Source organism: Phoca vitulina, unplaced genomic scaffold (genome assembly GCF_004348235.1).
Source record: "Phoca vitulina isolate PV1807 unplaced genomic scaffold, GSC_HSeal_1.0 scaffold17, whole genome shotgun sequence".
Lineage (NCBI taxonomy): Eukaryota > Metazoa > Chordata > Mammalia > Carnivora > Phocidae > Phoca > Phoca vitulina.
In genome coordinates, this window is record NW_022589720.1 from 30,697,973 (window position 1) to 30,715,152 (window position 17,180).

At 38.3% G+C, this 17,180-nt stretch overlaps 1 protein-coding gene across 1 annotated transcript in view; it reads right to left on the reverse strand.

Moving 5' to 3' along the window:
- The window catches only part of C9 (complement C9), a 53,935-nt gene that overhangs the window by 17,896 nt on the left and 18,859 nt on the right, over positions 1–17,180 (reverse strand). Inside the window, exons 5-7 of the mRNA XM_032415326.1 lie at positions 13,782–13,920; positions 4,499–4,765; positions 262–502 (exon numbers count right to left, since the gene is read on the reverse strand). Of these exons, the coding sequence (XP_032271217.1) occupies positions 262–502; positions 4,499–4,765; positions 13,782–13,920 (647 nt within the window). The remainder of the gene's footprint in view (positions 1–261; positions 503–4,498; positions 4,766–13,781; positions 13,921–17,180) is intronic.

Consider the following 17,180-nt stretch of genomic DNA (forward strand, 5'->3'; position numbering starts at 1 on the left):
ACTAGAAGCAGCATCACCAACTGATATTAAATTACAGTACAATTTTGTGCATTTCTCAATAATGCATGACCAAGTCATCTTGTTTGAGGTAGAAGTCAATTTGCTGTCTGATAGGGTTTTAGATGCCAAAGGGCAGGGAGAGAGTTCTCTCAAAGAAGCAGGACTTTATTTTAAAACCTTTAACCATTGAAAGAGATCAGCAATAGGAATAATGATTGGCTAAAACAACATTAGAAGTTAGAACTCTATTTCCAGGTATACCTTTCTCTTTCATGGATGCTTTATCCAAAACATATATTAGTTCATAGAATCCTCCTAGAGACCCAGAGCTACTGTAGTGGGTTCCATAGGTTTCCAAAAATGCAAAATATTCCCCCTTTGCATAGGTAGTCGGCAGAGCTTTTATATCATCCAAGAAAGTTGTTGTCAGCATGACATCCCGACTTCTCATCACAAATCTCCCCAGATGAATTATTCCTTTCACATGCAGAAACACTTTTTCCTTGATTGTAGAACAGAAGAAAAAAAATATGAGTTTCATCGCCACTATTTCAAATTTAAAAATCACAAAATTTAAAAATCATAAAAAATCACAAAATTTAGAACTTCCCCAGGCAACAAATGTTTTAGCAGTGACCCTAGATGACCACTTTAACCCAGTAGGATGGCAAACTCAAAATGTGGTTAGTCCCAACTGTTGATGAAGATGGGCAGCAATCGGAACTCTCAGCACTGCTGGTGGGAATGTACAATGGCCTAATCACTGTGGAGAACTGCTTGACAATTTCTTGTAAAAGTAAACCCACATCTACCCTGTGGTCAACAATTCCACCTCTACATAGTTACCTACGATCAGTGACAAAATAGTCCACAAAAAGATCCGTACGAGACTTTTAGAGCAACGTTAGTCAGAAGAGCTTAAAACTAGAAACCACTCAAATGTCCAGAAATAGAAGAACTGATCAACAAATTGTGGTATGTTCACAAAAAGTACTACTAGTTAGCAATAAAAAGGAACAAACTACCGATACACGCAACAACATAAATACATCTCAAAAATATTACGCTGAGTGAAAAGAGTCAGACACAAAAGAGTATGTACTGTATGATTTCATTTACATGAAGTTCTAGACCAGGTGAAATTAAGCTATGGTCAGAGAAATCTGAAAAGTGGTTGCCTCTCAGGCAGTAGGGGATTGACTGGAAAGCGCATGAGGGAATTTTCTTGAGGTGATGGAAATGTTCTATGTCTTGTTTGACAAGGTGGTCACACAGGTGGATACAAAAGTCAAAACTCATGGAACTACAGGCTTAAAATATTTGCTATTTGCATTATCACTTGTAAGTTATACCCCACCAAGTTGATTGTAAAATGTTGACAATGGAAGGAAATGTAGACATTCTATATGCAGCCCAATCTTCTCATTTTGCAGATGAGGAAACTCTGATCCAAAGGTATCAAGTTATTTGCTCCAAATCACAAAAATAGTCTTTGGCAGTGATTGGTACTACAAACCTAGGTCTCAGGTCTCCCTGCTCCTTCCTCTATGTCCTTTCAATTTTTTATAACAGAGATAGGATAAACAACATTTTAAGAAACGTAAGCTAAATGAGTGAATAGTTAAGCATTCCTAGGGATGATGGCTCAAATTTCCAGGAGAAAACTGAGGCAGTGACAAAGAACTATGTGTTTCAATGCCACAGACTATCCCAGTCAAAACTAAACTACAATGGACACCTATGATTTGTAGACAGTTCATTTAAGTTTCTCTTGCTATAGTAGTGGTTAACACATGTTGATTGCATAGAAGTTGAAAACATTTTATTATTTTTTAAAAGTATATGTTGGTGTATATGAACATCACACCAAACTTTCTGTGTTTCAGAAGCACAACTGTTCACATTGTATGGCTTCGGGTGATGGTCAGTGATTCAGTCTTCAACAACGAATTCGCATTCTGATGACTTGCATAATAATGCTCAGTGGAGTCTCAAGGATGCACAAAACATATTTGGACTCCTCATTGTTGCTAAAATTAAGAGGTATAACTTGTCAGAGAGACATTAACATTCTTTGGCTCAACTTATTTCAGAGGTAGATCTTAGATCATTTCCATCCAAATACAAAGTTGTTCCTTCCATCTTAGATAATAAAAACAAAATCTCTCGGCCTCACTTGTCTAATCATTTGCTACCAATTTCTTTGCCTTCATTAGAAGCAAAATTCCTTTAAAAAAATTTCTATACTGGCTGTTTTCAATTCCTCTCTTTCTATTTTCTCTTAAATCTAATTCAGTCATGCAGCTCTCCTCACTACTTCAGCAAAACTTCTCTTGTCAAGGTCACCAATGACCTTCATAATGCTAAAGCCAGCAGCTGTTACTTCTTAGTCCTTCTTCTTTGAAATATTCGCACATTTGACACAGTTCATTACTCCTTTCTCCTTGATACGGGTTCTTTTCTTCTAGGGCAGTTCTCAAACTGTAAAGTGTGGACAAATCACCCATAGAATCTTGTTAAAATGCAATTCTAATTCAATAGGTCTGGGTTAGAGGCTGAGGTGTTAGCTTCCGGCTGATGCTAATGTTGCTGATCCATGGACCACACTTTGAGTAGTGAAGTTCTAGGGCATTAGATTTGCCACGTCTTGCTGTCCTCTGCTGGTTCTTCCTCTTTCGCCAGACCTCTTTCTATTGAAGTTCCTTGAGTTTAGTCTTGGATCTTCTCTTTTCTATTTACATTAACTCTTGGCGGTCACACGAAACCCTATGACTGTAAGCACCATCTATATACGAACAACTCCCAAACTTATAGCTCAATCCCAGATCTTTTTGTCAAACTCCAGACTTATAACACCAACTTCCTACTTAACATCTCCAAATGAATGTCTAACAGACATCTCAAACTTAATCTGACTAAAATTGAACTATTGTTTTTATTCTCTCAACCTGCTCTACCGAAAGTTTTCTCTATCTCAGTTAGTAGCAACTCCATCCTTCCAGTTGTTTAGACCTTAGACTCATGCTTGACTCTATACCTGTTCCATCCATCTGCACACACCTGGATTCCTGCAATAGTTTTCAACAAACCTTTTTACTTTTGCTCTTCACTCTCATAATTTCTTCTCATTTAAAATATACTAGCATATGCCAATCTTCTATTCAAAAAGTTCTACTGACTTCTCATGTCACTCAGAGAAAAAGCTAAACTCAGAACAGGCTGTGAGGCCCTTCATGATCTGGGTTTATCAGGATAAACTTTCTAACCCGTTCTCCTGGTTCACTTGGCCCAATGGGCAGATATGTTCCCACCTTAGAGACTTGTCTCTAACAGTTCCTTCTGCCAGGTACATCATCCCAACTATGACTATTTGGCTATTTCTTCTCCTTCAAATCTTCATTCAGATTTCATTTCCTTTATGAAGTCTACCCTGGACTTTCTTTTTAATATTGCCACTTGCCCAGCACTCCTGATTTCTCTTGTGTTATTCTACTTTTTGCTTTATTCCATAGCACTTATCACTTTCTAAATACTATATATCTCACTCTTTTGCTATTACGTTTATTTTGTCTATCTCTCCCTGCTGAACTTTCAGCTCCATGAGGACAGGAATCTTTTTTAGTTTGGTTCACAAATGTATTCTAAGCCCCTGGAACAGTGCCTGGCCACATAAGAAATCCACATTAAATATTTGTTGTATGATTTAAAGGATTTTCCAACTACATTGTATGGATGGGTATGCATATTAATATAGAGACAAGGTACAGAGCCATACAAAACAATTGTATGATTAGGCATAACATAAGTACTAAGTGTGAATTATTATTATTTTTAAAGGAGGAGAGGGTATCTAAACAGGTTATCAGAAAAGGAAGAATGAACATTTTACCAGCATCATACTGATTACAGAAAGTGTTTCCTGTATTTCAAAGGTGATGAAACAAAATTCTAAATGTGGATTAAATATTAAAAAACAAACACATTTTCAAAGCCTTAAATTAAGGGTGTGATTACAAAGTAAGCAGACCAATGTCATATGCAATGTGTACAATTTCATGGCATCTACTTTAGAGACGCTTTCCAGTAAGTAAATAGTCATAAGTGTAAGACATTGCAATGAATTACCAAATTCCTCAGTCTGATTCTTCATTGTCATTCTGAAGATGGTATAAATTCAATAGTCTATTACCACAATCTCAGTCCAAAAGTATGTTCCGAATTCTTAATATGCTTGTTCTCTGTTTATCACCACCACGTATCTCGCCCCCTCATATACTGCAGATCCCATGGCCCCTTCTTCAGTTAGCATTCTTCTTCCTCACCTCCTAGCTACATATTTGGGGATTTGTTGAGTATTATTTTTTCTCTCTCTCTCCAGTGAACTCTATCTGCTCCAAACACTTAAACTTAAAAGAGTTTAAAACTCTTTTAAGTTTAAGTGTTTGGTTAGTTTGAAAAATATCCCATTATATCTTCTATATTAAGTGTTTGGTCTTACCTTTTTAGAAGAATGTGACAAGAACAGTTGGTAAGTTTCATTTTTGGAATATGTAAATCGAAATTTACCCTCAGCATTTGCAAGATTGAAGTATTTTTTGCCAGGAGTTTCTTTAAGTGTGCTTTTAGACTTTTCAATTGCTTCGGTAGGTGTGAATTTTAAAGTTATATCTGCATTAAAATTTGATGTCTTCTCTTGGACAATTCTTTTGAATGCCTCCATCTGTTCTTCGTAATATTCAGTTCTGAAATTTTTATCGGCTTTTGTCTAAAAGAGAACGATGAAACGCTGTGAAAAACAACATGCAAAAAAAAACACCCCAAATAAACACAGATGAAAGAAAAATCAAGCAATTTATTTGAAAGGTATTTGAGCAAAGGAGTTAAGAGTGAAACACTGAAGTGACATCGCTGGGCTCTGATAAAGACTCCATGACTCTGAGGACAGGACACAGTAATCTCTCTCTGTGTCTGATTCCTAGTCTATGAAAAAGAGATGCTCACCATACATAGCCTAAAGGCTGTTAGGAGATAATGCAATGAGATAATGCATATGAAGAGCTTAGAACATAGCAAACTTTCAAATGTTAATATGTTAATAATTAAAGAGCAATTTGCATAACAGATGCACAATATACTTCCATTTGTGTAAAAAAAGAAAAGAAGAAAGAAATGATAAAGCCAACACTGACTGAAGGCTTCTGGGCCAGCACTGCTTTGAATATTTTACGCATGTTAATTAATTTAAGCAGAAAGGTTAAGACGAGCTCTGCACTCTGAACCTTTACACTCTCCTGTCCGTTAATACATACATACATAAATAAATAAATAATAAAAAACTAAAAAAAAAGACTAGGAAAGCAAGCAAGCGAAGAAAGGTTTTTATGTGCACAGAAAATTACCAGAGAAATCGACAAAGCAAAGTGTTTGCCCTTGAGAAGGGGAACTGTGAAATGGAAATCTGGAGTGGGAGCTGGCTTATATTTCCTTGAATAATCTTCTGTGATGTTCAGACTTTTTGACTGTTTTTTTTTTTTTTTTTTACCACTTTCATGTTTGCATGGGGAAAAAAAAAAACCCTGAACTAAACAACCTAGTTAAAAATTAAAAATACTAAACTTTCAATTAAAGAATTCTTAACCACAAAACCAAAAGACAACCAACAGAATGGGAGAAGATATTTGCAAATGACATATCAGATAAAGGGTTAGTATCCAAAATCTATAAAGAACTTCTTAAACTCAACACCCAAAGAACAAATGATCCAATCAAGAAATGGGCAGAAGACACGAACAGACGTTTTTCCAAAGAAGACATCCAAATGGCCAACAGACACATGAAAAAGTACTCAACATAGCTCGGCATCAGGGAAATCCAAATCAGAACCTCAATGAGATACCACCTCACACCAGTCAGAATGGCTAAAATTAACAAGTCAGAAAACGACAGATGTTGGCGGGGATGCGGAGAAAGGGGAACCCTCCTACACTGTTGGTGGGAATGCAAGCTGGTGCAGCCACTCTGGAAAACAGTATGGAGGTTCCTCAAAGAGTTGAAAATAGAGCTAGCCTACGACCCAGCAATTGCACTACTGGGTATTTACCCCAAAGATACAAATGGAGGGATCCGAAGGGGTACGTGCACCCCGATGTTTATAGCAGCAATGTCCACAATAGCCAAACTGTGGAAAGAGCCAAGATATCCATCGACAGATGAATGGATAAAGAAGACGTGGTTTATATATACAATGGAATATTATGCAGCCATCAAAAGGAATGAAATCTTGCCATTTGCAATGACGTGGATGGAACTGGAGGGTATTATGCTGAGCGAAAGAAGTCAATCAGAGAAAGACATGTATCATATGACCTCACCGATATGAGGAATTCTTAATCTCAGGAAACAAACTGAGGGTTGCTGGAGTGGTGGGGGGTGGGAGGGATGGGGTGGCTGGGTGATAGACATTGGGGAGGGTATGTACTATGGTGAGCACTGTGAATTGTGTAAGACTGTTGAATCACAAACCTGTACCTCTGAAACAAATAATACATTATATGTTAAAAAAAAAATAAGAAGAAGATAGCAGGAGGGGAAGAATGAAGGGGGGGAAATTGGAGGGGGAGATGAACCATGAAAGACTATGGACTCTGAAAAACAAACTGAGGGTTCTAGAGGGGAGGGGGGTGAGGGGATGGGTTAGCCTGGTGATGGGTATTAAAGAGGGCACGTTCTGCATGGAGCACTGGGTGTTATGCACAAACAATGAATCATGGAACACTACATCAAAAACTAATGATGTAATGTATGGTGATTAACATAACATAATAATAAAATTAAAAAAGAAAAAAAGAATTCTTAGCCAACTTGACAATTGTCAGGTATCAGTGGAAGGTTTGTTAATCTCAGTGGTGAAACTCTTCCCAGAGGTCCTCTGCAATAGGTTGTAACTCTTGTCTGAGAAGGAGCCAGCCATCTCTTCAGTCAGCACAGACTGGAGCTGTAGCATACAGTGGGGAACTGTTCTGCACAGGGAATGCTATGGTCTGAATGTTTATGTCCCTCCACAAAATCCATATGTTAAAATCCTAATGCCCATTTCGATGGTAGGAGGGGGGACTTTGGGAAGAGATTAGTGCTGTCATAAAAGTGACCCCAGAGAACTCTCTAGCCCCTTCCACCATATGAGGATGCAAGAAGTCTGTAGCCCATAAGAGGGCCCTAACTCAACCAGACTAGCACTCTGATCTTGGACTTCCAGAACTTCTGATGTTCTCATCTCCAGAATTGTGAGAAATAATTGTCACTTTGCACTTATTAACACATTTAACCTTTTCAAAATTTTATGAAGTATGTATTATTACCACTCCACTCTATGATAAGAAACTGAGATTCAGGAAGATAAATAAGTTACCTAATGTCCCATGGATGATAAGTGGAGGAACTTAGGATTTAAGCCCAGAGAGTCTTAATTCAGAACTGACCAATTGACCATATGCTACCCTGTTGCCAATTCATTAGTGAACTCTTTAGTTCTTAAATATGCTAGATTTAAAAAAAAAAAAATGCTGATTCCCTTTCTTCCTTTCAGTCTCTACTGTTATATAAACAGTTTAGTCTTTCATCATTTCCTTCTTGGACCATGAAATAGCCTCCTTCTGTCATTACCTCTCTGGTCTTGTCCTTTTGAAATTTATATCCATAAAACACAAAGATTTAAAATGAAACTCTGACCATGTTGCTGTCCTCAGTGGCTGCCTTCTCATGCTCAGGATCATGTCCAAATTACTTAATATGGCATATGAGAACCTTCATTATTTGATTCCTGTCTGTGACTCCAAATTTGAACTCATATTAGTTTATCATAGACCATAGTTCCTTTCAAAATAGACCAGTCTTTTGTTCCTTGGAAACATCAATATACAATAAACAAATCAGCAGGTGCATAATAAACCTGATCTATACATTGCCAGGGCTTCTAAATGGACTCAAGTTGCAGCAGAAAGTACAGTTAGAATGTTTATTAAGCCTCTGTTTTCTGTTTTGTTGTCAATCTTAATGGCAATTCCAATGAAATATTTACTTGATTATGGGCTCTTGCCTTCGTTAGAAGCATGAGCTTTTAAGGAAAAGACTGTTGGGGGGCCTGGATGGCACCACCGGTTGAGCAGCTGACTTCTGATTTCAGCTCAGGTCATGATCTCAGGGTCATGAGATTGAGCCCTGCGTGGAGCTCCACACTCAGCCGGGAGTCTGCTTGGGATTCTTTCTCTCCCTCTTCCCCTCCCCCCACTCGCTCTCCCCCCCAAAATAAATAATTAAATATTTTAAAAAGTAAAGATTGTTAATATACTGCATGCACTTATTTATTAATTCAGTGATCATTTTTTTTAGCAAAAAATACAAGGTTAGTTTCTCAGGATTCCACAGTAAATAAAATAACTAGAAACTTGACTTAGGGTATATATGATGCAACAAAATAAATGCTAGAACAGAAAGGGAAGCAGAGGCTATTGCATTAATTTACAGGTGGGGCATCTAACCAAAACAGAGAATTCAGAGGAGAAAGCTGAGGGAGGAGTGGTAATCAAAAGCCAGGTTAGGAACGACCTTTTTCTCCCTATCACAGAGATTGATTATTATCCTGCTGGCTACAGGGAAACACTCACTAAATTTAAGCAGCTAAGTGATAAGATCAGATTTATCATTTATCTTCATACTGATGTGTGTGGAATGAATTGAAACTGAGCAAAACTAGAGGTCCTAAGCTGATAAGAAGACACAGCAGCCTAGCTGAGAAATGACAGGTGCCTAAGGCCGTGGCCATGGCAGTGAGAATGGAGAAGAGGAGACAAATTTAGGAGACATTGTGAAATAATGGAACTTGGAGATTGATTGGATACTGTAGACTTTGAGGGAGATGCGTCTGTAGAGGAAGTCTTTAGGATGATTCCCAGATTTTGAATTTGGTGATTAGGAAGATATTATTTCATTGTTTCATTGTATCCATTTAAGTGAAGAAATCAGGGCGCCTGGGTGGCTCAGTTGGTTAAGCGACTGCTTTCGGCTCAGGTCATGGTCCCGAAGTCCTGGGATCGAGTCCCACATCGGGCTCCCGGCTCAGCGGGGAGCCTGCTTCTCCCTCTGACCCTCTCCGCTCTCATGCTGTTTCTCTCTCTCTCTCTCTCTCTCAAATAAATAAATAAATAAAATCTTTAAAAAAAAAATGTGAAGAAATCAAAAGCAAGAATCAGGGAACTGGGTGTTAAGAGTGGATATCAGCTTTGGGTATGTTAACTGTGTGATGACTGCACACAACTAGCTATATAGGTATCCAGTTCAGAGGGAGACATGGGCTGGTAATATAGTATTTGTAAGCCATCACGTTAGAGGTGAAAATTGAAGCCATAGGAGGGAATGAAATCAACCCAAGGAGAATATGTAGACAGAGACTAGTGAAACAAGGTGAAGTAGGAACTCTGGTAAGACCTATATTTAGGGGCTGTCCTAAGTAAAGGGAGCTCAAAAGAAACTTCAAGATGGACTTTGGCAAAAGCAGTTTGCGCAAGAAGGTAATAGAGATTTGGAGTTGTGGGCTGTACTATGTTCCCCCCAAATTCATGTGTGTAAGTCCGAAGCCCTTGTACCTCAGAATGTGATTGTGTTTGGAGATACAAATATTAGAGAGTTAATTAAATTAAAATGAGGTCATTAAAATGGGCTCTAACCCAATATTACTGGTGCCTTTATAAAAAGAGGAGGTTAGAACTCAAACAGAGGGAAGAGGCTGGGGAGATACAGGAAAAATGTCATCTACAAGCCAAGGAGAGAGGCCTCAGAAGAAACCTGATCTCAGACTTGTAGCCTTTCAAATTGTGAGAAAATAAATTTCTGTTGTTTGAACCATCCAGTCTGTGATACTTTGTTATGGCAGCCCTAGTGAACTAATATAGTTAGGGAGTTAATGGGAAATGCAAAAATTGAGACAGCAAATGTAGATAAGAAGAGTATGTGGAGATGGGTGTTTCCTTCTTGTGTTTGTGTTTTTTTTTAATGAGAGTCTTGAAGTATTTAGTTATATATTAAGGGCAGGGTGGAAGATGAGAGAGGGGTTGACAGAAGGCTTAAGAAGATAATTAACAAGGCACTTGACATGGAATCCAACATATGGAAAGACACACTTTCTACTGAGACAGAATAGAAGGATGTTAAGGGTGGACTGAGTGAGAAGTAAGTTTGTACACAAGGACAACCTTGAAGAAAAAACTAGAAAATTCTTTTCTAGGCTTTGGTATTCTCTGTCAAGTTGAAGCTAATGCCATCTACCGAGCTCAAGGCCAGAATGGTCAGATGAGGAGCTTGAGGGGGATGCTGGAAATTTTAAACCACCCCTGTGTGGACTGGGGAGGAGTGCAGCCTGGGGGGAGGTGTGTGGACCAGCTGAGCTGTGTGGAGGCCCTGGGTGAGGGTATAATGCCAAGAGTTCTTATATCATTATGAATTTCTCTAAGCAGTACAAGTTTACAAGAGGGGCAGAAAACTAATAGGGTTCATCAAAAGTTGGAGTGTTTCTGGATTATAGAAGGAATAGAAGTCAAGGGCATTGATAATATTATCAAGAGTGGTCAAAATGGATCTGGACTGATTCTAGGAAGGAATTGAAAACCAGAGGAGCAAGATGGAATGGGAGGAAAGCCAGTGCCAAAGAACTGGATCTCGATGGGGTCCAAGAGTAGGTTTGTGGTCACAAGTGAGAGTGAGAGCTGAGAGATGGGCCAGTTGCAGTGAGGCAAAGGGTTAAATGTTGGATTCCCCAGTGTTTGGAATCCACATGCAGCACAGTTCTGGTGAACACAGCTAAGGATGTGGTTCCAGATGTGAGTGGCTCTAGCAGAACAGACACAAGAGGTTAAGAGGCAACAAAAAGTTATTGGCAGGGTCCACAGGATATAAAAGTCACCCAGGATTTGGGAAGGATTGGGGGGAAAGGACAACTAGAATCCAGGTGCATTTTACAATTCTTTGTTGATCTCTTAAATCTTACATATTCATGGTGACCCAGGTTTAAAGAAAATGGTAATAAAAACCTGAAACCTGATTTACCAATTGTTACTTTCCAGAACAAAAGTGGGGAGGACCAAAGAAAGACAAGGGAAAAGGAACTGATTTGTACATGACACCATCCCTGTTTTCTTCCCCATAATTGCAGGCTTCAGTGGTTCAGTATTACTTCTGATTTATTAAATAGCCAGTAGACCTTGACCTGTAATGTGAATGCTAATTATGCATTGAATCGTAACAAAGTCTTTTACTAATTATATTCTTTAAAAAAAGAATGATAGCAAATATTTATTGAGCGTTTGCTATGTGCCGATAACTTCCCGGGTGTTTTAGACTCATTTATCTTTACGAGATAGGCATCAGTATTTCTATTTTACAGATGAGGGAACTGAGGCAGGATGAGGAAGAATAATTTACCCGAGATCTCACTGCTGCTTAGGAGTGGAGCTGGGATTCCAACCTATGTACTATGTCCTGGGGAGCCAGAGAACCAGAGCCACTCTTGAGAGAAGAGGCACTGAGGGAGGGTGAATGTGTCAGAGTCAGATGTCATTAGTACGAAATATTCCTCATACACTGATAGTTCGGTAGAATTCTTTCAAAACATAAAAGACAGTAAATTACTGTTGATGAGTAACTAAGACAGGATTTAAAAAATTAATTCATCCAATAAAAATTTGTTGAGCATCATATATACACATATATTGAGTAGAGTATTAGTATAAGAGGCTGTAAGGAAGTATAAAATGCATATACTGGACTGTAGACCACTGTATTCTTTGCCTTCAGTTCCTATAATAAAATACACAAAAAAGGAGGTAAACTATTCCATTCGATATTAAAAGGTGTAGGAAGAAATTCTTTCTAAGAAGTCAAAATAGAGATTTCCATTGAATAAGTTCATGTTCTTTTACGTATGGTAGAAACATATTTGGCTATTTCCCAAGACCATCCCAGATGACAGTGAGGGGAGCACCAGCAGCTGGAGCACTAAGGAAGTAACGTGGGAACTTCAGCAAGCCCCCAGCCAACTCCATCAGCACTCCTCCTCAGCTGACACCAACTCACCATCCAGGCCCACAATCCCTGTCTGCTTTTTATCAACTTGATGCCAAGACCCATTTGGAGGCATTATTCTGATTGGAACTGATAAAAATTTATTTGAGTCTTCATTTCTCCCACTTTGTGTGAAGATCAGTTAGTTTTGCTACAGAAATATTAATGTGCTTGGTTATGAGATGCTGCTCCCAACTCCCCTGGGGGTGTAAGTAATACATGGGGTAAGCAACACATCATCTTTGTAAAATCCAAAATACTGACTACAGAAACCCATCTATTTCCAGGGTTGTAAATAGAGAAAACAGTGTATTTACTCTCCAAATGTAGCTTCAAGATCAGTCATGGGCAAGGTCCTGGCCCTGACCATCTTGTGTCACTCACAGCCATTCCTACCCCTAGAGAGAAGCTAAGAGGCTGGTCACAGTGATGAAGACAGGAAAACTGTATGACACAGACCTGAGAACTAAAAACCAAATAAAGTAAGATGTCAACAACCCTTCTTACATCAGCAATGACAAAGGTCACCTTATCTTTGGAGTATTCTTTTTTAAGAAAGTGGAACATTTGTAATAACCTTTAGAAAGATGATCATCTTCCCTTCAAAAAATGTGCTTAAAGAAGGTAAAAACCTGGCATGAGGGGGAAAAATCAATAATCCAACACGTTCCCTGAAATTTGTGGGAAAATGATTCTATGCTGGCCTTAAAGGTACAAAAAAAAAAAGAAATAGGATAATGTGGTCACATGTAAAAGAAATGCCAGTCAAATAGTCCAGACTTTAAAATATTTAGTATTCATGGGAGAGCAGGATCGCTTCAGGCTGCAATGAGTAGGGACTGTTTTACAACATTATTAAAAATAAAAGAAATATTAACTACATTTATTTAAAAGTATATGTGTTTTGGAAACCGTTGCGAGTGACCACAGTGATAAAGGACTTTGTGAAAACTGAATAAAGTAAACTTTATGGGTCACCAATGGGACCATTGAAAAAAAACAGATTATTGTAGCTCCTGATTCAGAATAAGTGAATTATTATTCTTTATTTTTATCTTGCTTAGACCAAAAAATCTCTCTAATGGTGACAAATATTGATCCTTTAAACAGAGGGTTCCAGTTTGTGGATGGTTCTAGAGAATTTAGGTGACTTTCAGGAAGGTGGTTAAGTTTGGAGAGGCATTGGGTAGAGCAAAAATCATTTTAAGAAATGGTTTAACAAGAGCTAGAGAGGTTTGAGGTGAGTGAAAACAGCCACTCACATTAGTCAAGCAGGACTTACCTAGGGGAATGCTGAGGAAAAAACCAATGTCAAGAAGAGTTTTGATTTGTAGGCTAGCAAAAAGTGAGCTTAAATAGCATGAGCAGTGTACCCAGTACTTAAATCAGCATTAATTTAATTTTTATTTTATCAGGCTTTTAGATGATTCTTCTAATGGAGTCTAAGTATTTGCCAAAACTATTACTAGGCGCCCATTCCTGAGGGTTGACTGTAGACCACTGTATGTTTTCTAAAGAGATCGAAGCTACACCTCCTCTTCTTTCAGTCAATTTTATATGCCCATCAGATTCTTATTCTACTGAACTTTTCACATTATTTAGTGTTACATTTATTGAAGTGGCTTTTCAGCTTAAAGCTGAGCAATATGTTTGCTTCTGAGGAGACTTACTTCATAGGCCAGAGAAGCCACGTTCCAGGGTCTGCGGTAGTAGACCAAGGCGTTTCCATCCCGAACGCGGTCACAGAGTCCATTGTAGTACTCATTGTCAAAAGGTGTGCTTAGGGGATCCATCCCTAAGATGTTGATGCTGAAAATGAACAGAGTAGCATCAGATATGGAAATCCCAGGAGCTAATGCAAGGCAGTCCTCTGTAGCTTGGGAAAGAGAGAGCTTTGGCTCATGTCCCCATCACCCCATATATGCGTGATATAATCAGGAACAGAAGCAAGAGTCTGCTCACTTCTGCTTTATGTCTCTGGCAGCAAGCATACGTTAGGAAGGCCTTATAAACTTCCAGGCAACTAGGGCATTGTTGGGAGCACAATGAAAGAAATGCAATAACTAGGGAGCAAGGGACCATCTGGCTCCTAGAGTCTTAACTCCACTGCTGTAACTCTTAGCTAACCTCCCTTAGTGAGCTAAGAGCCAACTCTGTAGTACCCTATTTAAATTATTTGAGAACAGAGCATCTCGGGGGGGGGGGGGGCAGTATAACATATGCATGTAATTTTTAATCTATGAATCAACATTGGGGCTCTTTCTCTCCCCATTCTCTTTAAACTGAAGCCTTTTCCTCCAGCTGTCTCATTGCTTGTCAAGAACCTCATTCCCTCCAGGCTTATATTATTTCTATTATACTTTCCAAGGGGAAATACAAAAATTTCAGCATCCTGAAAAGGCATTCTCAAAAGTTCTACTTTTTCCTCTCAGCAAAATATTTTTATCTGGCAAGCTTTAATTCAGAAACAGAAATCTTATCTAGCTTTAAAAAAGTTAAGTTTGATTTGTAGACCTAAAAGCAATGTATGAACAAGGAGCAGTTCATTCTTTGTGAAGTACACTTCTGTTAATCAGAACGGTCATTGCTGTCTAGGCTGGAATATATGGCTCCAGACCAGGGAGGCCAAAATAGAGGTTTGATCTGCACATCTACAACTGAGTTTGACAAAAGCAGAAATTCTTCCATGGATCTAGACCACATCCCAAACTCCAATGAACTGGATTATAAATCTAGATGTTGGTTTCAAGAGTAATATGTCAAAGGGTGTAGATGGTTTACTCTAAAACCCATTGCTAATGAAAGAAAAATAATTGAAAGATTATCTTACTGCCAGTGGGTTAGTTAAAAACAACATCTTCACATAAACTACACATTCTTTTTTTTTTTTTTTTAATTTTATTTATTTATTTGAGAGAGAGAGAGCTCAAGTGGGGGAAATAGGCAGAGGGACAAGCAGACTCCCTACGGAGCGGGGAGCCTGATGCAGGGCTTGATCCCAGGACCCTGAGATCATGACCTGAGCCAAAATCAGATGCTTAACTGACTGAGCCACCCAGGTGCCTCCAAATGGCACATTCTTAATAAATGTTGAATCTACAAAGGAAACGACATTATAGCTCAACTTTAAAGGAAGGTAAGTTAAGGAACCAATTCAGGAATATCTTTCTCGGAGCTAGGTGTATAGTTAACCACTTCTGACTTTTTGCTCTATGAGAACCTTTCATGAAAAATGCTATGGCCCTAAAGTTTAATATAGGGCCAAAAATTAGGCTTAGTTGAATAAGGAAGAAAAAAGAGACGTTATTATCTGGTTTACTTTCTCTTTTTTTTTTTTTTTTTTTTTAAAGATTTTATTTATTTATTTGAGAGAGAGAGAATGAGACAGAGAGAGCACATGAGAGGGGGGAGGGTCAGAGGGAGAAGCAGACTCCCTGCCGAGCAGGGAGCCCGATGCGGGACTCGATCCCAGGACTCCAGGATCATGACCTGAGCCGAAGGCAGTCGCTTAACCAACTGAGCCACCCAGGCGCCCTATCTGGTTTACTTTCTCAAACATCTAATGCCTCATGGTAGGTTAACATTTCAGCTTCACTTCTTCACCCATCCCTGCATCTACAGCAAATGAATAATACCTCCCTCCCCCCTTTGGTATGACTAAGGTTTTGATACAAAGACATGGAACACTGGAAACAAATTATCTGTGTTTGTTTCTTAAACAAGCCCTGCAGTACATTTTCTTTGTTCTATAGTGAACTTGTCCTTCATAAATCTGTATTAACAGAGACTCTGTACGTCTTCACTTTCAGGGAACAATGACGTTAATCTTTGTTATAATGATGATTAACTCTTGGGTGACTATGATATCTACACAGAGTGTAGTATTTGTAGTAAATAGTGAGTAATATTAAGAGAGTTAATACGCAGTCTTTGATCTCATGAAAATTATATTCAAATTATGGAGTTGGACACATAACCACCAATTTCAAAAAAGAGTCCAAGGTCAAATACACGTGCGCCAAATAAGTAGCACAGGCAAGTGCTGCGCAGGTTCCCAAAAGGAAGAAATGCCATAGCAGGGTCATAAATAGAGATTAGAAGAAGTAGGATTTGATTTGGGCGCTGCAGAATGGGGATGGAAGGGCAGGAAGAATGGTGTGCACAAAAGCCTGGAGGTGGAAATGTGTATGGCATGGTTTTGGGTAGTAGTCTTCAGATTTTCTGCTTGTCTACTCTATGAAAACATGATGACAAATTTTGCCTGCCTGCACAGTGTTGGTGTGACATCTAAGATTTTTCATCTTAAGTTTAAGTAGTTGCAAAGGATATAATTTCTCAGCAGGCTATAAATATTTACATCTTAAAGTACAGTTATTTTGCCTCTTTTTAAAATAAATCTAGTGAAATATAAATGCCATAGTGATGGTGGGTATCAAATCGCTGCAATGTTTATCTTTCTTTAGCAACTAGACATTTTATGATATTCCTTTTTATTCTTCTCTTTTTAAAGACACTTTATTTTTTAGAGCAGTTTTAGGTTCATTGCAAAATGAGTGAAAGAGACAGAGATTTCCCATATGTCCCTACCCCCTTTTGATTCTTGAATCCATACTTCTATTCCATTTCCACCACAGAAGTTTAACCTCTTGTAATGTTATTTTAGCTCGGAAGTTTTAATGGATCACTTTTTTATACTTTTTTGGACCAAAAAGGTATTAATTGAAATTTTAAAAATATTAAGTATCCTTTAACCATCGGGTCTAAATAATTAAAAACTCCTCTGGATTGAGTTATAATTATTAGCAGTATATATATTAAAATGTTTTAAATAGTTAACAAACATTTTTTTTTTTTTTTTGGAAAGGTGTCTCAGTGAAATGAATGGGGCGTCTTTTTTAATTAAGTGATTAGTTCCTGCCTTCATAGATGAATCCTACTTATTGCTAGAAAAAGGCAAGATTCAGGATCGACTGTATTCTTACTTTCCATTTTTATAGACACAAATCCTGAGAAACTTTACTCATGTACATAAGTGGAAAAGAATAGAAGGAATTTTGTCATGGCAATGT